Source organism: Salvelinus fontinalis, chromosome 19 (genome assembly GCF_029448725.1).
Source record: "Salvelinus fontinalis isolate EN_2023a chromosome 19, ASM2944872v1, whole genome shotgun sequence".
NCBI lineage: Eukaryota > Metazoa > Chordata > Actinopteri > Salmoniformes > Salmonidae > Salvelinus > Salvelinus fontinalis.
In genome coordinates, this window is record NC_074683.1 from 55,224,642 (window position 1) to 55,246,936 (window position 22,295).

At 37.6% G+C, this 22,295-nt stretch overlaps 1 protein-coding gene across 1 annotated transcript in view; it reads left to right on the top strand.

The window, feature by feature from the left end:
• The window catches only part of dip2a (disco-interacting protein 2 homolog A), a 341,096-nt gene that overhangs the window by 225,429 nt on the left and 93,372 nt on the right, over positions 1-22,295 (top strand). Inside the window, exons 21-23 of the mRNA XM_055871968.1 lie at positions 5,704-5,818; positions 9,019-9,220; positions 19,883-19,992. Of these exons, the coding sequence (XP_055727943.1) occupies positions 5,704-5,818; positions 9,019-9,220; positions 19,883-19,992 (427 nt within the window). The remainder of the gene's footprint in view (positions 1-5,703; positions 5,819-9,018; positions 9,221-19,882; positions 19,993-22,295) is intronic.

The following is a 22,295-nucleotide window of genomic DNA, read 5'->3' on the forward strand; positions in this document are numbered from 1 at the left end:
AGGATAGCAGTGTTGTTGTTGTGTTGTAGGATAGCAGTGTTGTTGTGTTCTAGGATAGCAGTGTTGTTGCTGTGTTCTAGGATAGCAGTGTTGTTGTTGTGTTCTAGGATAGCAGTGTTGTTGTTGTGTTCTAGGATAGCAGTGTTGTTGTTGTGTTCTAGGATAGCAGTGTTGTTGTGTTGTAGGATAGCAGTGTTGATGTTGTGTTCTAGGATAGCAGTGTTGTTGTTGTGTTCTAGGATAGCAGTGTTGATGTTGTGTTCTAGGATAGCAGTGTTGTTGTTGTGTTCTAGGATAGCAGTGTTGTTGTGTTCTAGGATAGCAGTGTTGTTGTGTTCTAGGATAGCAGTGTTGTTGTGTTCTAGGATAGCAGTGTTGTTGTGTTCTAGGATAGCAGTGTTGATGTTGTGTTCTAGGATAGCAGTGTTGTTGTTGTGTTCTAGGATAGCAGTGTTGTTGTTGTTGTTCTAGGATAGCAGTGTTGTTGTTCTAGGATAGCAGTGTTGTTGTGTTGTAGGATAGTAGTGTTGTTGTGTTGTAGGATAGCAGTGTTGTTGTTGTGTTCTAGGATAGCAGTGTTGTTGTGTTGTAGGATAGTAGTGTTGTTGTGTTGTAGGATAGCAGTGTTGTTGTTGTGTTGTAGGATAGCAGTGTTGTTGTGTTGTAGGATAGCAGTGTTGTTGTTGTGTTCTAGGATAGCAGTGATGTTGTGTTCTAGGATAGCAGTGTTGTTGTGTTCTAGGATAGCAGTGTTGTTGTGTTCTAGGATAGCAGTGTTGTTGTGTTCTAGGATAGCAGTGTTGTTGTTGTGTTGTAGGATAGCAGTGTTGTTGTGTTGTAGGATAGCAGTGTTGTTGTTGTGTTGTAGGATAGCAGTGTTGTTGTTGTGTTCTAGGATAGCAGTGTTGTTGTTGTGTTCTAGGATAGCAGTGTTGTTGTGTTCTAGGATAGCAGTGTTGTTGTTGTGTAGGATAGCAGTGTTGATGTGTTCTAGGATAGCAGTGTTGATGTTGTGTTCTAGGATAGCAGTGTTGTTGCTGTGTTCTAGGATAGCAGTGTTGTTGTTGTGTAGGATAGCAGTGTTGATGTGTTCTAGGATAGCAGTGTTGATGTGTTCTAGGATAGCAGTGTTGATGTGTTCTAGGATAGCAGTGTTGTTGTGTTCTAGGATAGCAGTGTTGTTGTGTTCTAGGATAGCAGTGTTGTTGTGTTCTAGGATAGCAGTGATGTTGTGTTCTAGGATAGCAGTGTTGTTGTGTTCTAGGATAGCAGTGTTGTTGTGTTCTAGGATAGCAGTGTTGTTGTGTTCTAGGATAGCAGTGTTGTTGTTGTGTTCTAGGATAGCAGTGTTGTTGTGTTCTAGGATAGCAGTGTTGTGTTGTAGGATAGCAGTGTTGTTGTGTTCTAGGATAGCAGTGTTGTTGTTGTGTTCTAGGATAGCAGTGTTGTTGTTGTGTTCTAGGATAGCAGTGTTGTTGTTGTGTTCTAGGATAGCAGTGTTGTTGTGTTCTAGGATAGCAGTGTTGTTGTTGTGTAGGATAGCAGTGTTGATGTGTTCTAGGATAGCAGTGTTGATGTGTTCTAGGATAGCAGTGTTGTTGTGTTCTAGGATAGCAGTGTTGTTGTGTTCTAGGATAGCAGTGTTGTTGTGTTCTAGGATAGCAGTGTTGATGTGTTCTAGGATAGCAGTGTTGTTGTGTTGTAGGATAGCAGTGTTGTTGTGTTCTAGGATAGCAGTGTTGTTGTGTTCTAGGATAGCAGTGTTGTTGTTGTGTTCTAGGATAGCAGTGTTGATGTTGTGTTCTAGGATAGCAGTGTTGTTGTTGTGTTCTAGGATAGCAGTGTTGTTGTGTTCTAGGATAGCAGTGTTGTTGTGTTCTAGGATAGCAGTGTTGTTGTGTTCTAGGATAGCAGTGTTGTTGTGTTCTAGGATAGCAGTGTTGTTGTTGTGTTCTAGGATAGCAGTGTTGTTGCTGTGTTCTAGGATAGCAGTGTTGTTGTTGTGTTCTAGGATAGCAGTGTTGTTGTTGTTCTAGGATAGCAGTGTTGTTGTGTTGTAGGATAGCAGTGTTGTTGTTGTTCTAGGATAGCAGTGTTGTTGTGTTGTAGGATAGCAGTGTTGTTGTTGTGTTCTAGGATAGCAGTGTTGATGTTGTGTTCTAGGATAGCAGTGTTGTTGCTGTGTTCTAGGATAGCAGTGTTGATGTTGTGTTCTAGGATAGCAGTGTTGATGTTGTGTTCTAGGATAGCAGTGTTGTTGTTGTGTTCTAGGATAGCAGTGTTGTTGTGTTCTAGGATAGCAGTGTTGTTGTGTTCTAGGATAGCAGTGTTGTTGTGTTCTAGGATAGCAGTGTTGTGTTCTAGGATAGCAGTGTTGTTGTGTTGTAGGATAGCAGTGTTGTTGTTGTGTTCTAGGATAGCAGTGTTGTTGTTGTGTTGTAGGATAGCACTGTTGTTGTGTTGTAGGATAGCAGTGTTGTTGTTCTAGGATAGCAGTGTTGTTGTTGTGTTCTAGGATAGCAGTGTTGTTGTTGTTGTTCTAGGATAGCAGTGTTGTTGTTGTCCTAGGATAGCAGTGTTGATGTGTTCTAGGATAGCAGTGTTGTTGTGTTCTAGGATAGCAGTGTTGTTGTTGTGTTCTAGGATAGCAGTGTTGTTGTTGTGTTGTAGGATAGCAGTGTTGTTGTTGTGTTGTAGGATAGCAGTGTTGTTGTTGTGTTCTAGGATAGCAGTGTTGTTGTTGTGTTGTAGGATAGCAGTGTTGTTGTGTTCTAGGATAGCAGTGTTGTTGTGTTCTAGGATAGCAGTGTTGTTGCTGTGTTCTAGGATAGCAGTGTTGTTGTTGTGTTGTAGGATAGCAGTGTTGTTGTGTTCTAGGATAGCAGTGTTGATGTTGTGTTCTAGGATAGCAGTGTTGTTGCTGTGTTCTAGGATAGCAGTGTTGTTGTTGTGTTCTAGGATAGCAGTGTTGTTGTTGTGTTCTAGGATAGCAGTGTTGTTGTTGTGTTGTAGGATAGCAGTGTTGTTGTGTTCTAGGATAGCAGTGTTGATGTGTTCTAGGATAGCAGTGTTGTTGTTGTGTTGTAGGATAGCAGTGTTGTTGTGTTCTAGGATAGCAGTGTTGTTGCTGTGTTCTAGGATAGCAGTGTTGTTGTTGTGTTCTAGGATAGCAGTGTTGTTGTTGTGTTCTAGGATAGCAGTGTTGTTGTTGTGTTCTAGGATAGCAGTGTTGTTGTGTTGTAGGATAGCAGTGTTGATGTTGTGTTCTAGGATAGCAGTGTTGTTGTTGTGTTGTAGGATAGCAGTGTTGTGTTGTAGGATAGCAGTGTTGTTGTGTTCTAGGATAGCAGTGTTGTTGTTGTGTTCTAGGATAGCAGTGTTGTTGTTGTGTTCTAGGATAGCAGTGTTGCTGTGTTCTAGGATAGCAGTGTTGTTGTTGTGTTCTAGGATAGCAGTGTTGTTGTTGTGTTCTAGGATAGCAGTGTTGTTGTGTTCTAGGATAGCAGTGTTGTTGATGTGTTCTAGGATAGCAGTGTTGATGTTGTGTTCTAGGATAGCAGTGTTGTTGTTGTGTTGTAGGATAGCAGTGTTGTGTTGTAGGATAGCAGTGTTGTTGTGTTCTAGGATAGCAGTGTTGTTGTGTTCTACGATAGCAGTGTTGTTGTGTTCTAGGATAGCAGTGTTGTTGTGTTCTAGGATAGCAGTGTTGTTCTAGGATAGCAGTGTTGTTCTAGGATAGCAGTGTTGTTGTGTTCTAGGATAGCAGTGTTGTTGTGTTCTAGGATAGCAGTGTTGTTCTAGGATAGCAGTGTTGTTGTGTTGTAGGATAGCAGTGTTGTTGTTGTGTTGTAGGATAGCAGTGTTGTTGTTGTGTTCTTGGATAGCAGTGTTGTTGTGTTCTAGGATAGCAGTGTTGTTGTGTTGTAGGATAGCAGTGTTGTTGTTCTAGGATAGCAGTGTTGTTGTTGTGTTCTAGGATAGCAGTGTTGTTGTGTTCTAGGATAGCAGTGTTGTTGTGTTCTAGGATAGCAGTGTTGATGTGTTCTAGGATAGCAGTGTTGTTGTTGTGTTGTAGGATAGCAGTGTTGTTGTGTTCTAGGATAGCAGTGTTGTTGTGTTCTAGGATAGCAGTGTTGTTGTGTTCTAGGATAGCAGTGTTGTTGTTGTGTTGTAGGATAGCAGTGTTGTTGTGTTCTAGGATAGCAGTGTTGATGTTGTGTTCTAGGATAGCAGTGTTGTTGTGTTCTAGGATAGCAGTGTTGATGTTGTGTTCTAGGATAGCAGTGTTGATGTTGTGTTCTAGGATAGCAGTGTTGTTGTGTTCTAGGATAGCAGTGTTGTTGTTGTGTTGTAGGATAGCAGTGTTGTTGTTGTGTTCTAGGATAGCAGTGTTGTTGTGTTCTAGGATAGCAGTGTTGTTGTGTTCTAGGATAGCAGTGTTGATGTGTTCTAGGATAGCAGTGTTGTTGTGTTCTAGGATAGCAGTGTTGTTGTTGTGTTGTAGGATAGCAGTGTTGTTGTGTTCTAGGATAGCAGTGTTGATGTTGTGTTCTAGGATAGCAGTGTTGTTGTGTTCTAGGATAGCAGTGTTGATGTTGTGTTCTAGGATAGCAGTGTTGATGTTGTGTTCTAGGATAGCAGTGTTGTTGTGTTCTAGGATAGCAGTGTTGTTGTTGTGTTGTAGGATAGCAGTGTTGTTGATGTGTTCTAGGATAGCAGTGTTGTTGTGTTCTAGGATAGCAGTGTTGTTGTGTTCTAGGATAGCAGTGTTGTTGTTGTGTTCTAGGATAGCAGTGTTGTTGTTGTGTTGTAGGATAGCAGTGTTGTTGTGTTCTAGGATAGCAGTGTTGATGTTGTGTTCTAGGATAGCAGTGTTGATGTTGTGTTCTAGGATAGCAGTGTTGTTGTGTTCTAGGATAGCAGTGTTGTTGTTGTGTTGTAGGATAGCAGTGTTGTTGTGTTCTAGGATAGCAGTGTTGCTGTGTTCTAGGATAGCAGTGTTGTTGTTGTGTTGTAGGATAGCAGTGTTGTTGATGTGTTCTAGGATAGCAGTGTTGTTGTGTTCTAGGATAGCAGTGTTGCTGTGTTCTAGGATAGCAGTGTTGTTGTTGTGTTGTAGGATAGCAGTGTTGTTGATGTGTTCTAGGATAGCAGTGTTGTTGTGTTCTAGGATAGCAGTGTTGCTGTGTTCTAGGATAGCAGTGTTGTTGTTGTGTTCTAGGATAGCAGTGTTGTTGTGTTCTAGGATAGCAGTGTTGTTGTTGTGTTCTAGGATAGCAGTGTTGTTGTTGTGTTCTAGGATAGCAGTGTTGTTGTGTTGTAGGATAGCAGTGTTGTTGTGTTCTAGGATAGCAGTGTTGTTGTTGTGTTGTAGGATAGCAGTGTTGATGTGTTCTAGGATAGCAGTGTTGTTGTGTTCTAGGATAGCAGTGTTGTTGTTGTGTTCTAGGATAGCAGTGATGTTGTGTTCTAGGATAGCAGTGTTGATGTTGTGTTCTAGGATAGCAGTGTTGTTGTTGTGTTCTAGGATAGCAGTGATGTTGTGTTCTAGGATAGCAGTGTTGATGTTGTGTTCTAGGATAGCAGTGTTGATGTGTTCTAGGATAGCAGTGATGTTGTGTTCTAGGATAGCAGTGTTGTTGTGTTCTAGGATAGCAGTGTTGTTGTGTTCTAGGATAGCAGACTTGTGTTGTTGTGTTCTAGGATAGCAGTGTTCTCCGTCTCGGTTCTCCATGATGAGCGTATTGTAGTGGTGGCAGAACAGAGACCAGATGCTTCAGAGGAGGGCAGCTTCCAGTGGATGAGTCGGGTTCTTCAGGTACAACACAGTATATATACATCATGTATACAACACCTCTTCAGGTACAACACAGTATATAAACATCATGTATACAACACCTCTTCAGGTACAACACAGTATATAAACATCATGTATACAACACCTCTTCAGGTACAACACAGTATATATACATCATGTATACAACACCTCTTCAGGTACAACACAGTATATATACATCATGTATACAACACCTCTTCAGGTACAACACAGTATATATACATCATGTATACAACACCTCTTCAGGTACAACACAGTATATAAACATCACCTATTCACACATCATACATACTGTCTAGCTCTTGTCCATGTCAACATGTCTATTGTATTTTCTACAGGCTATAGACAGTATTCACCAGGTGGGGGTGTACTGTCTAGCTCTTGTCCATGTCAACATGTCTATTGTATTTTCTACAGGCTATAGACAGTATTCACCAGGTGGGGGTGTACTGTCTAGCTCTTGTCCATGTCAACATGTCTATTGTATTTTCTACAGGCTATAGACAGTATTCACCAGGTGGGGGTGTACTGTCTAGCTCTTGTCCATGTCAACATGTCTATTGTATTTTCTACAGGCTATAGACAGTATTCACCAGGTGGGGGTGTACTGTCTAGCTCTTGTCCATGTCAACATGTCTATTGTATTTTCTACAGGCTATAGACAGTATTCACCAGGTGGGGGTGTACTGTCTAGCTCTTGTCCATGTCAACATGTCTATTGTATTTTCTACAGGCTATAGACAGTATTCACCAGGTGGGGGTGTACTGTCTAGCTCTTGTCCATGTCAACATGTCTATTGTATTTTCTACAGGCTATAGACAGTATTCACCAGGTGGGGGTGTACTGTCTAGCTCTTGTCCATGTCAACATGTCTATTGTATTTTCTACAGGCTATAGACAGTATTCACCAGGTGGGGGTGTACTGTCTAGCTCTTGTCCATGTCAACATGTCTATTGTATTTTCTACAGGCTATAGACAGTATTCACCAGGTGGGGGTGTACTGTCTAGCTCTTGTCCATGTCAACATGTCTATTGTATTTTCTACAGGCTATAGACAGTATTCACCAGGTGGGGGTGTACTGTCTAGCTCTTGTCCATGTCAACATGTCTATTGTATTTTCTACAGGCTATAGACAGTATTCACCAGGTGGGGGTGTACTGCCTAGCTCTTGTCCATGTCAACATGTCTATTGTATTTTCTACAGGCTATAGACAGTATTCACCAGGTGGGGGTGTACTGCCTAGCTCTTGTCCATGTCAACATGTCTATTGTATTTTCTACAGGCTATAGACAGTATTCACCAGGTGGGGGTGTACTGTCTAGCTCTTGTCCATGTCAACATGTCTATTGTATTTTCTACAGGCTATAGACAGTATTCACCAGGTGGGGGTGTACTGCCTAGCTCTTGTCCATGTCAACATGTCTATTGTATTTTCTACAGGCTATAGACAGTATTCACCAGGTGGGGGTGTACTGCCTAGCTCTTGTCCATGTCAACATGTCTATTGTATTTTCTACAGGCTATAGACAGTATTCACCAGGTGGGGGTGTACTGTCTAGCTCTTGTCCATGTCAACATGTCTATTGTATTTTCTACAGGCTATAGACAGTATTCACCAGGTGGGGGTGTACTGTCTAGCTCTTGTCCATGTCAACATGTCTATTGTATTTTCTACAGGCTATAGACAGTATTCACCAGGTGGGGGTGTACTGTCTAGCTCTTGTCCATGTCAACATGTCTATTGTATTTTCTACAGGCTATAGACAGTATTCACCAGGTGGGGGTGTACTGTCTAGCTCTTGTCCATGTCAACATGTCTATTGTATTTTCTACAGGCTATAGACAGTATTCACCAGGTGGGGGTGTACTGCCTAGCTCTTGTCCATGTCAACATGTCTATTGTATTTTCTACAGGCTATAGACAGTATTCACCAGGTGGGGGTGTACTGTCTAGCTCTTGTCCATGTCAACATGTCTATTGTATTTTCTACAGGCTATAGACAGTATTCACCAGGTGGGGGTGTACTGTCTAGCTCTTGTCCATGTCAACATGTCTATTGTATTTTCTACAGGCTATAGACAGTATTCACCAGGTGGGGGTGTACTGTCTAGCTCTTGTCCATGTCAACATGTCTATTGTATTTTCTACAGGCTATAGACAGTATTCACCAGGTGGGGGTGTACTGTCTAGCTCTTGTCCATGTCAACATGTCTATTGTATTTTCTACAGGCTATAGACAGTATTCACCAGGTGGGGGTGTACTGTCTAGCTCTTGTCCATGTCAACATGTCTATTGTATTTTCTACAGGCTATAGACAGTATTCACCAGGTGGGGGTGTACTGCCTAGCTCTTGTCCATGTCAACATGTCTATTGTATTTTCTACAGGCTATAGACAGTATTCACCAGGTGGGGGTGTACTGCCTAGCTCTTGTCCATGTCAACATGTCTATTGTATTTTCTACAGGCTATAGACAGTATTCACCAGGTGGGGGTGTACTGTCTAGCTCTTGTCCATGTCAACATGTCTATTGTATTTTCTACAGGCTATAGACAGTATTCACCAGGTGGGGGTGTACTGCCTAGCTCTTGTCCATGTCAACATGTCTATTGTATTTTCTACAGGCTATAGACAGTATTCACCAGGTGGGGGTGTACTGCCTAGCTCTTGTCCATGTCAACATGTCTATTGTATTTTCTACAGGCTATAGACAGTATTCACCAGGTGGGGGTGTACTGTCTAGCTCTTGTCCATGTCAACATGTCTATTGTATTTTCTACAGGCTATAGACAGTATTCACCAGGTGGGGGTGTACTGTCTAGCTCTTGTCCATGTCAACATGTCTATTGTATTTTCTACAGGCTATAGACAGTATTCACCAGGTGGGGGTGTACTGTCTAGCTCTTGTCCATGTCAACATGTCTATTGTATTTTCTACAGGCTATAGACAGTATTCACCAGGTGGGGGTGTACTGTCTAGCTCTTGTCCATGTCAACATGTCTATTGTATTTTCTACAGGCTATAGACAGTATTCACCAGGTGGGGGTGTACTGTCTAGCTCTTGTCCATGTCAACATGTCTATTGTATTTTCTACAGGCTATAGACAGTATTCACCAGGTGGGGGTGTACTGTCTAGCTCTTGTCCATGTCAACATGTCTATTGTATTTTCTACAGGCTATAGACAGTATTCACCAGGTGGGGGTGTACTGTCTAGCTCTTGTCCCTGCCAACACAATGCCCAAGGCTCCGCTGGGTGGGATCCATATCTCAGAGACCAAACAGAGGTTTCTGGAAGGAGCTCTCCACCCCTGTAACGTCCTCATGTGTCCCCACAGCTGTGTTACCAACCTGCCCAAACCACGGCAGAAACAACCAGGTAGGATGGGACTTTAAATTCAAGGCTCCAAAATGTGTCACTGGCTGTGTCTGAATGTTCTACCAGTCTACTGTTCAGAACCTACTGTTAGAACTATATACTGTTAGAACTATATACTGTTCAGAACCTACTGTTAGAACTATATACTGTTCAGAACCTACTGTTAGAACTATATACTGTTAGAACTATATACTGTTCAGAACTATCTGTTAGAACTATATACTGTTCAGAACCTACTGTTAGAACTATATACTGTTAGAACTATATACTGTTAGAACTATATACTGTTCATAACCTACTGTTAGAACTATATACTGTTAGAACTATATACTGTTCAGAACCTACTGTTAGAACTATATACTGTTAGAACTATATACTGTTCAGAACCTACTGTTAGAACTATATACTGTTCAGAACCTACTGTTAGAACTATATACTGTTAGAACTATATACTGTTCAGAACCTACTGTTAGAACTATATACTGTTAGAACTATATACTGTTCAGAACCTACTGTTAGAACTATATACTGTTAGAACTATATACTGTTCAGAACCTACTGTTAGAACTATATACTGTTAGAACTATATACTGTTCAGAACCTACTGTTAGAACTATATACTGTTCAGAACCTACTGTTAGAACTATATACTGTTCAGAACCTACTGTTAGAACTATATACTGTTAGAACTATATACTGTTCAGAACCTACTGTTAGATCTATATACTGTTAGAACTATATACTGTTAGAACTATATACTGTTCAGAACCTACTGTTAGAACTATATACTGTTCAGAACCTACTGTTAGAACTATATACTGTTAGAACTATATACTGTTCAGAACCTACTGTTAGAACTATATACTGTTCAGAACCTACTGTTAGAACTATATACTGTTAGAACTATATACTGTTCAGAACCTACTGCTAGAACTATATACTGTTAGAACTATATACTGTTCAGAACCTACTGTTAGAACTATATACTGTTCAGAACCTACTGTTAGAACTATATACTGTTAGAACTATATACTGTTCAGAACCTACTGCTAGAACTATATACTGTTAGAACTATATACTGTTCAGAACCTACTGTTAGAACTATATACTGTTCAGAACCTACTGTTAGAACTATATACTGTTCAGAACCTACTGTTAGAACTATATACTGTTCAGAACCTACTGTTAGAACTATATACTGTTCAGAACCTACTGTTAGAACTATATACTGTTAGAACTATATACTGTTAGAACTATATACTGTTCAGAACCTACTGTTAGAACTATATACTGTTCAGAACCTACTGTTCAGAACCTACTGTTAGAACTATATACTGTTCAGAACTATATACTGTTCAGAACCTGCAATTAGAACTATATACTGTTAGAACCTACTGTTAGAACTATATACTGTTCAGAACCTACTGTTAGAACTATATACTGTTCAGAACCTACTGTTCAGAACCTACTGTTAGAACTATATACTGTTAGAACTATATACTGTTCAGAACCTACTGTTAGAACTATATACTGTTCAGAACCTACTGTTAGAACTATATACTGTTAGAACTATATACTGTTATAACCTACTGTTAGAACTATATACTGTTCAGAACCTACTGTTAGAACTATATACTGTTCAGAACCTACTGTTAGAACTATATACTGTTCAGAACCTACTGTTAGAACTATATACTGTTAGAACTATATACTGTTCAGAACTATATACTGTTCAGAACCTACTGTTAGAACTATATACTGTTCAGAACCTACTGTTAGAACTATATACTGTTAGAACTATATACTGTTCAGAACCTACTGTTAGAACTATATACTGTTAGAACTATATACTGTTCAGAACCTACTGTTAGAACTATATACTGTTAGAACTATATACTGTTCAGAACCTACTGTTAGAACTATATACTGTTCAGAACCTACTGTTAGAACTATATACTGTTCAGAACCTACTGCTAGAACTATATACTGTTAGAACTATATACTGTTCAGAACCTACTGTTAGAACTATATAATGTTAGAACTATATACTGTTCAGAACCTACTGTTAGAACTATATACTGTTCAGAACCTACTGTTAGAACTATATACTGTTCAGAACCTACTGCTAGAACTATATACTGTTCAGAACCTACTGTTAGAACTATATACTGTTCAGAACCTACTGCTAGAACTATATACTGTTATAACTATATACTGTTCAGTACCTACTGTTAGAACTATATACTGTTAGAACTATATACTGTTCAGAACCTACTGTTAGAACTATATACTGTTCAGAACCTACTGTTAGAACTATATACTGTTAGAACTATATACTGTTCAGAACCTACTGCTAGAACTATATACTGTTAGAACTATATACTGTTCAGAACCTACTGCTAGAACTATATACTGTTATAACTATATACTGTTCAGTACCTACTGTTAGAACTATATACTGTTCAGAACCTACTGTTAGAACTATATACTGTTCAGAACCTACTGTTAGAACTATATACTGTTAGAACTATATACTGTTAGAACTATATACTGTTCAGAACCTACTGTTAGAACTATATACTGTTAGAACTATATACTGTTCAGAACCTACTGTTTGAACTATATACTGTTCAGAACCTACTGTTAGAACTATATACTGTTAGAACTATATACTGTTATAACTATACACTGTTCAGAACCTACTGTTCAGAACCTACTGTTAGAACTATATACTGTTAGAACTATATACTGTTCAGAACCTACTGTTAGAACTATATACTGTTCAGAACCTACTGTTAGAACTATATACTGTTAGAACTATATACTGTTCAGAACCTACTGTTAGAACTATATACTGTTAGAACTATATACTGTTCAGAACCTACTGTTAGAACTATATACTGTTCAGAACCTACTGTTAGAACTATATACTGTTAGAACTATATACTGTTATAACTATATACTGTTCAGAACCTACTGTTAGAACTATATACTGTTAGAACTATATACTGTTAGAACTATATACTGTTCAGAACCTACTGTTAAAACAATATACTGTTTGAACTATATACTGTTAGAACTATATACTGTTAGAACTATATACTGTTCAGAACCTACTGTTAGAACTATATACTGTTAGAACTATATACTGTTAGAACCTACTGTTAGAACTATATACTGTTAGAACTATATACTGTTAGAACTATATACTGTTAGAACTATATACTGTTAGAACTATATACTGTTAGAACTATATACTGTTAGAACTATATACTGTTCAGAACCTACTGTTAGAACTATATACTGTTAGAACTATATACTGTTAGAACTATATACTGTTAGAACTATATACTGTTAGAACTATATACTGTTAGAACTATATACTGTTAGAACTATATACTGTTCAGAACCTACTGTTAAAACAATATACTGTTTGAACTATATACTGTTAGAACCTACTGTTAGAACTATATACTGTTAGAACTATATACTGTTAGAACTATATACTGTTCAGAACCTACTGTTAGAACTATATACTGTTAGAACTATATACTGTTCAGAACCTACTGTTAGAACTTTATACTGTTCAGAACCTACTGTTAGAACTATATACTGTTAGAACTATATACTGTTCAGAACCTACTGTTAGAACTATATACTGTTAGAACCATATACTGTTCAGAACCTACTGTTAGAACTATATACTGTTAGAACTATATACTGTTCAGAACCTACTGTTAGAACTATATACTGTTAGAACTATATACTGTTCAGAACCTACTGTTAGAACTATATACTGTTAGAACTATATACTGTTCAGAACCTACTGTTAGAACTATATACTGTTCAGAACCTACTGTTAGATCTATATACTGTTATAACCTACTGTTAGAACTATATACTGTTCAGAACCTGTAATTAGAACTATATACTGTTCAGAACCTACTGTTAGAACTATATACTGTTCAGAACCTACTGTTAGAACTATATACTGTTCAGAACCTACTGTTAGAACTATATACTTTTCAGAACCGACTGTTAGATCTATATACTGTTATAACCTACTGTTAGAACTATATACTATTAGAACCTACTGTTAGAACTATATAGTGTTCAGAACCTACTGTTAGAACTATATAGTGTTCAGAACCTACTGTTAGAACTATATCGTGTTCAGAACCTACTGTTAGAACTATATACTGTTCAGAACCTACTGTTAGAACTATATACTATTAGAACCTACTGTTAGAACTATATAGTGTTCAGAACCTACTGTTAGAACTATATACTGTTCAGAACCTACTGTTAGAACTATATACTCTTCAGAACCGACTGTTAGAACCTACTGTTAGAACTATATACTGTTAGACCTATATAGTGTTCAGAACCTACTGTTAGAACTATATACTGTTAGAACCTACTGTTAGAACTATATAGTGTTCAGAACCTACTGTTAGAACTATATACTGTTAGAACCTACTGTTAGAACTATATACTGTTCAGAACCTGCAATTAGAACTATATGCAGTTAGAACTATATACTGTTCAGAACCTACTGTTAGAACTATATACTGTTCAGAACCTGCAATTAGAACTATATACTGTTCAGAACCTACTGTTAGAACTATATACTGTTCAGAACCTACTGTTAGAACTATATACTGTTCAGAACCTACTGTTAGAACTATATACTGTTCAGAACCTACTGTTAGAACTATATACTGTTAGAACTATATACTGTTCAGAACCTACTGTTAGAACTATATACTGTTCAGAACCTACTGTTAGAACTATATACTGTTAGAACTATATACTGTTCAGAACCTACTGTTAGAACTATATACTGTTCAGAACCTACTGTTAGAACTATATACTGTTAGAACTATATACTGTTCAGAACCTACTGTTAGAACTATATACTGTTAGAACCATATACTGTTCAGAACCTACTGTTAGAACTATATACTGTTAGAACTATATACTGTTCAGAACCTACTGTTAGAACTATATACTGTTAGAACTATATACTGTTCAGAACCTACTGTTAGAACTATATACTGTTAGAACTATATACTGTTCAGAACCTACTGTTAGAACTATATACTGTTCAGAACCTACTGTTAGAACTATATACTGTTATAACCTACTGTTAGAACTATATACTGTTCAGAACCTGTAATTAGAACTATATACTGTTCAGAACCTACTGTTAGATCTATAAACTGTTCAGAACCTACTGTTAGAACTATATACTGTTCAGAACCTACTGTTAGAACTATATACTCTTCAGAACCGACTGTTAGATCTATATACTGTTATAACCTACTGTTAGAACTATATACTATTAGAACCTACTGTTAGAACTATATAGTGTTCAGAACCTACTGTTAGAACTATATAGTGTTCAGAACCTACTGTTAGAACTATATACTGTTCAGAACCTACTGTTAGAACTATATACTATTAGAACCTACTGTTAGAACTATACAGTGTTCAGAACCTACTGTTAGAACTATATACTGTTCAGAACCTACTGTTAGAACTATATACTCTTCAGAACCGACTGTTAGAACCTACTGTTAGAACTATATACTGTTAGAACTATATAGTGTTCAGAACCTACTGTTAGAACTATATACTGTTAGAACTATATACTGTTCAGAACCTACTGTTAGAACTATATACTGTTAGAACTATATACTGTTAGAACCTACTGTTAGAACTATATAGTGTTCAGAACCTACTGTTAGAACTATATAGTGTTCAGAACCTACTGTTAGAACTATATACTGTTCAGAACCTACTGTTAGAACTATATACTATTAGAACCTACTGTTAGAACTATACAGTGTTCAGAACCTACTGTTAGAACTATATACTGTTCAGAACCTACTGTTAGAACTATATACTCTTCAGAACCGACTGTTAGAACCTACTGTTAGAACTATATACTGTTAGAACTATATAGTGTTCAGAACCTACTGTTAGAACTATATACTGTTAGAACTATATACTGTTCAGAACCTACTGTTAGAACTATATACTGTTAGAACTATATACTGTTAGAACCTACTGTTAGAACTATATAGTGTTCAGAACCTACTGTTAGAACTATATACTGTTAGAACCTACTGTTAGAACTATATACTGTTCAGAACCTGCAATTAGAACTATATGCAGTTAGAACTATATACTGTTCAGAACCTACTGTTAGAACTATATACTGTTCAGAACCTGCAATTAGAACTATATACTGTTCAGAACCTACTGTTAGAACTATATACTGTTCAGAACCTACTGTTAGAACTATATACTGTTCAGAACCTACTGTTAGAACTATATACTGTTAGAACTATATACTGTTCAGAACCTACTGTTAGAACTATATACTGTTCAGAACCTACTGTTAGAACTATATACTGTTCAGAACCTACTGTTTGAACTATATACTGTTAGAACCTACTGTTAGAACTATATACTGTTAGAACTATATACTGTTAGAACTATATACTGTTCAGAACCTACTGTTAGAACTATATACTGTTAGAACTATATACTGTTCAGAACCTACTGTTAGAACTTTATACTGTTCAGAACCTACTGTTAGAACTATATACTGTTAGAACTATATACTGTTCAGAACCTACTGTTAGAACTATATACTGTTAGAACCATATACTGTTCAGAACCTACTGTTAGAACTATATACTGTTAGAACTATATACTGTTCAGAACCTACTGTTAGAACTATATACTGTTAGAACTATATACTGTTCAGAACCTACTGTTAGAACTATATACTGTTAGAACTATATACTGTTCAGAACCTACTGTTAGAACTATATACTGTTCAGAACCTACTGTTAGATCTATATACTGTTATAACCTACTGTTAGAACTATATACTGTTCAGAACCTGTAATTAGAACTATATACTGTTCAGAACCTACTGTTAGAACTATATACTGTTCAGAACCTACTGTTAGAACTATATACTGTTCAGAACCTACTGTTAGAACTATATACTTTTCAGAACCGACTGTTAGATCTATATACTGTTATAACCTACTGTTAGAACTATATACTATTAGAACCTACTGTTAGAACTATATAGTGTTCAGAACCTACTGTTAGAACTATATAGTGTTCAGAACCTACTGTTAGAACTATATCGTGTTCAGAACCTACTGTTAGAACTATATACTGTTCAGAACCTACTGTTAGAACTATATACTATTAGAACCTACTGTTAGAACTATATAGTGTTCAGAACCTACTGTTAGAACTATATACTGTTCAGAACCTACTGTTAGAACTATATACTCTTCAGAACCGACTGTTAGAACCTACTGTTAGAACTATATACTGTTAGACCTATATAGTCTTCAGAACCTACTGTTAGAACTATATACTGTTAGAACCTACTGTTAGAACTATATAGTGTTCAGAACCTACTGTTAGAACTATATACTGTTAGAACCTACTGTTAGAACTATATACTGTTCAGAACCTGCAATTAGAACTATATGCAGTTAGAACTATATACTGTTCAGAACCTACTGTTAGAACTATATACTGTTCAGAACCTGCAATTAGAACTATATACTGTTCAGAACCTACTGTTAGAACTATATACTGTTCAGAACCTACTGTTAGAACTATATACTGTTCAGAACCTACTGTTAGAACTATATACTGTTCAGAACCTACTGTTAGAACTATATACTGTTAGAACTATATACTGTTCAGAACCTACTGTTAGAACTATATACTGTTCAGAACCTACTGTTAGAACTATATACTGTTAGAACTATATACTGTTCAGAACCTACTGTTAGAACTATATACTGTTCAGAACCTACTGTTAGAACTATATACTGTTAGAACTATATACTGTTCAGAACCTACTGTTAGAACTATATACTGTTAGAACCATATACTGTTCAGAACCTACTGTTAGAACTATATACTGTTAGAACTATATACTGTTCAGAACCTACTGTTAGAACTATATACTGTTAGAACTATATACTGTTCAGAACCTACTGTTAGAACTATATACTGTTAGAACTATATACTGTTCAGAACCTACTGTTAGAACTATATACTGTTCAGAACCTACTGTTAGAACTATATACTGTTATAACCTACTGTTAGAACTATATACTGTTCAGAACCTGTAATTAGAACTATATACTGTTCAGAACCTACTGTTAGATCTATAAACTGTTCAGAACCTACTGTTAGAACTATATACTGTTCAGAACCTACTGTTAGAACTATATACTCTTCAGAACCGACTGTTAGATCTATATACTGTTATAACCTACTGTTAGAACTATATACTATTAGAACCTACTGTTAGAACTATATAGTGTTCAGAACCTACTGTTAGAACTATATAGTGTTCAGAACCTACTGTTAGAACTATATACTGTTCAGAACCTACTGTTAGAACTATATACTATTAGAACCTACTGTTAGAACTATACAGTGTTCAGAACCTACTGTTAGAACTATATACTGTTCAGAACCTACTGTTAGAACTATATACTCTTCAGAACCGACTGTTAGAACCTACTGTTAGAACTATATACTGTTAGAACTATATAGTGTTCAGAACCTACTGTTAGAACTATATACTGTTAGAACTATATACTGTTCAGAACCTACTGTTAGAACTATATACTGTTAGAACTATATACTGTTAGAACCTACTGTTAGAACTATATAGTGTTCAGAACCTACTGTTAGAACTATATAGTGTTCAGAACCTACTGTTAGAACTATATACTGTTCAGAACCTACTGTTAGAACTATATACTATTAGAACCTACTGTTAGAACTATACAGTGTTCAGAACCTACTGTTAGAACTATATACTGTTCAGAACCTACTGTTAGAACTATATACTCTTCAGAACCGACTGTTAGAACCTACTGTTAGAACTATATACTGTTAGAACTATATAGTGTTCAGAACCTACTGTTAGAACTATATACTGTTAGAACTATATACTGTTCAGAACCTACTGTTAGAACTATATACTGTTAGAACTATATACTGTTAGAACCTACTGTTAGAACTATATAGTGTTCAGAACCTACTGTTAGAACTATATACTGTTAGAACCTACTGTTAGAACTATATACTGTTCAGAACCTGCAATTAGAACTATATGCAGTTAGAACTATATACTGTTCAGAACCTACTGTTAGAACTATATACTGTTCAGAACCTGCAATTAGAACTATATACTGTTCAGAACCTACTGTTAGAACTATATACTGTTCAGAACCTACTGTTAGAACTATATACTGTTCAGAACCTACTGTTAGAACTATATACTGTTAGAACTATATACTGTTCAGAACCTACTGTTAGAACTATATACTGTTCAGAACCTACTGTTAGAACTATATACTGTTCAGAACCTACTGTTAGAACTATATACTGTTCAGAACCTACTGTTAGAACTATATACTGTTCAGAACCTACTGTTAGAACTATATACTGTTCAGAACCTACTGTTAGAACTATATACTGTTAGAACTATATACTGTTCAGAACCTACTGTTAGAACTATATGCAGTTAGAACTATATACTGTTCAGAACCTACTGTTAGAACTATATACTTTTAGAACTATATACTGTTCAGAACCTACTGTTAGAACTATATACTGTTCAGAACCTACTGTTAGAACTATATACTGTTAGAACTATATACTGTTCAGAACCTACTGTTAGAACTATATACTGTTAGAACTATATACTGTTAGAACTATATACTGTTCATAACCTACTGTTAGAACTATATACTGTTCAGAACCTACTGTTAGAACTATATACTGTTAGAACTATATACTGTTCAGAACCTACTGCTAGAACTATATACTGTTATAACTATATACTGTTCAGTACCTACTGTTAGAACTATATACTGTTAGAACTATATACTGTTCAGAACCTACTGTTAGAACTATATACTGTTCAGAACTATCTGTTAATCTATATACTGTTAGAACTATATACTGTTCAGAACCTACTGTTAGAACTATATACTGTTCAGTACCTACTGTTAGAACTATATACTGTTCAGAACCTACTGTTAGAACTATATACTGTTCAGAACTATCTGTTAATCTATATACTGTTAGAACTATATACTGTTAGAACTATATACTGTTCAGAACCTACTGTTAGAACTATATACTGTTAGAACTATATACTGTTAGAACTATATACTGTTCATAACCTACTGTTAGAACTATATACTGTTCAGAACCTACTGTTAGAACTATATACTGTTCAGAACCTACTGTTAGAACTATATACTGTTAGAACTATATACTGTTAGAACTATATACTGTTCATAACCTACTGTTAGAACTATATACTGTTCAGAACCTACTGTTAGAACTATATACTGTTCAGAACCTACTGTTAGAACTATATACTGTTAGAACTATATACTGTTAGAACTATATACTGTTCAGAACCTACTGTTAGAACTATATACTGTTCAGAACCTACTGTTAGAACTATATACTGTTCAACATCTATTCAGGAGGAAACAATTATCAACATTCTGATGTTGATGAACAGAGTTGGTGGTGGTGGTGAGGATGATGATTGTGGTGATGATGATGTGTGTTGGACAGAGGTGGGTCCTGCCTCTATGATCGTGGGGAACCTGGTAGCAGGGAAGAGGATTGCTCAGGCCTGTGGGAGAGACGTGGCTCAACTAGAGGACAATGACCAGGCACGTAAGGTACAGATCATCCCTCCTCACCTTTCACCTTTCACCTGGACACACAGAGACATGTAAGGTACAGACCATTCCTCTTCACCTATCACCTGGTCACACAGGTAACTGCTGTTCTGTCTGTATACTGAGGATCTCCTAGTTCTGTCTGTATTCTGAGGATCTCCTGGTTCTGTCTGTATACTGAGTATCTCCTGGTTCTGTCTGTATACTGAGTATCTCCTACTTCTGTCTGACTACTGAGGATCTCCTGGTTCTGTCTGTATACTGAGGATCTCCTGGTACTGTCTGTATACTGAGGATCTCCTGGTTCTGTCTGTCTGTATACTGAGGTTCTCCTGGTTCTGTCTGTCTGTATACTGAGGATCTCCTGGTTCTGTCTGTCTGTATACTGAGGTTCTCCTGGTCCTCTGTGTATACTGAGGATATCCTGGTTCCGTCTGTCTGTATTCTGAGTATCTCCTAGTTCTGTCTGTCTGTATACTGAGGATCTCTTGGTTCTGTCTGTATACTGAGGATCTCCTGGTTCAGTCTGTATACTGAGGATCTCCTGGTTCTGTCTGTATACTGAGGATCTCCTGGTTCAGTCTGTATACTGAGGTTCTCCTGGTTCTGTCTGTATACTGAGGATCTCCTGGTTCAGTCTGTATACTGAGGATCTCCTGGTTCAGTCTGTATACTGAGGATCTCCTGGTTCCGTCTGTCTGTATACTGAGGATCTCCTGGTTCTGTCTGTATACTGAGGATCTTCTGGTTCTGTCTGTATACTGAGGATCTCCTGGTTCCGTCTGTCTGTATACTGAGGATCTTCTGGTTCTGTCTGTATACTGAGGATCTCCTGGTTCTGTCTGTATACTGAGGATCTTCTGGTTCTGTCTGTATACTGAGGATCTTCTGGTTCTGTCTGTCTGTATACTGAGGATCTCCTGGTTCTGTCTGTATTCTGAGGATCTCCTGGTTCTGTCTGTATACTGAGTATCTCTTGGTTCCGTCTGTATTCTGAGGATCTCCTGATTCTGTCTGTCTGTATACTGAGGATCTTCTGGTTCTGTCTGTCTGTATACTGAGGATCTCCTGGTTCTGTCTGTATTCTGAGGATCTCCTGGTTCTGTCTGTATTCTGAGGATCTCCTGGTTCTGTCTGTCTGTATACTGAGGATCTTCTGGTTCGGTCTGTCTGTATACTGAGGATCTCCTGGTTCTGTCTGTATACTGAGGATCTCCTGGTTCTGTCTGTATACTGAGTTTCTCCTGGTTCTGTCTGTATACTGAGTTTCTCCTGGTTCTGTCTGTATACTGAGGATCTCCCGGTTCTGTCTGTATTCTTAGGATCTCCCGGTTCTGTCTGTATACTGAGGATCTCCTGGTTCTGTCTGTCTGTATACTGAGGATCTCCCGGTTCTGTCTGTATTCTGAGGATCTCCCGGTTCTGTCTGTATACTGAGGATCTCCTGGTTCTGTCTGTCTGTATACTGAGAATCTCCTGGTTCTGTCTGTATACTGAGGATCTCCTGGTTCTGTCTGTATACTGAGGATCTCCTGGTTCTGTCTGTATACTGAGGATCTCCTAGTTCCGTCTGTCTGTATACTGAGGATCTCCTGGTTCCGTCTGTCTGTATACTGAGGATCTCCTGGTTCTGTCTGTATACTGAGGATCTTCTGGTTCTGTCTGTATACTGAGGATCTTCTGGTTCTGTCTGTATACTGAGGATCTCCTGGTTCTGTCTGTATTCTGAGGATCTCCTGGTTCTGTCTGTCTGTATACTGAGGATCTCCTGGTTCTGTCTGTCTGTATACTGAGTATCTCCTGGTTCTGTCTGTCTGTATACTGAGGATCTCCTAGTTCTGTCTGTCTGTATACTGAGGATATCCTAGTTCTGTCTGTCTGTATACTGAGGTTCTCCTGGTTCCGTCTGTCTGTATACTGAGGATCTCCTGGTTCCGTCTGTCTGTATACTGAGGATCTCCTGGTTCCGTCAGTATACTGAGGATCTCCTGGTTCTGTCTGTCTATATACTGAGTTTCTCATGGTTCTGTCTGTATATTGAGGATCTCCTGGTTCTGTCTGTATACTGAGTTTCTCCTGGTTTCTGTCTGTCTGTATACTGAGGATGTCCTGGTTCTGTCTGTATATTGAGGTTCTCCTGGTTCAGTCTGTATACTGAGGTTCTCCTGGTTCAGTCTGTATACTGAGGTTCTCCTGGTTCAGTCTGTATACTGAGGATCTTCTGGTTCTGTCTGTCTGTATACTGAGTTTCTCCTGGTTCTGTCTGTATTCTGAGGATCTTCTGATTCTGTCTGTCTGTATAC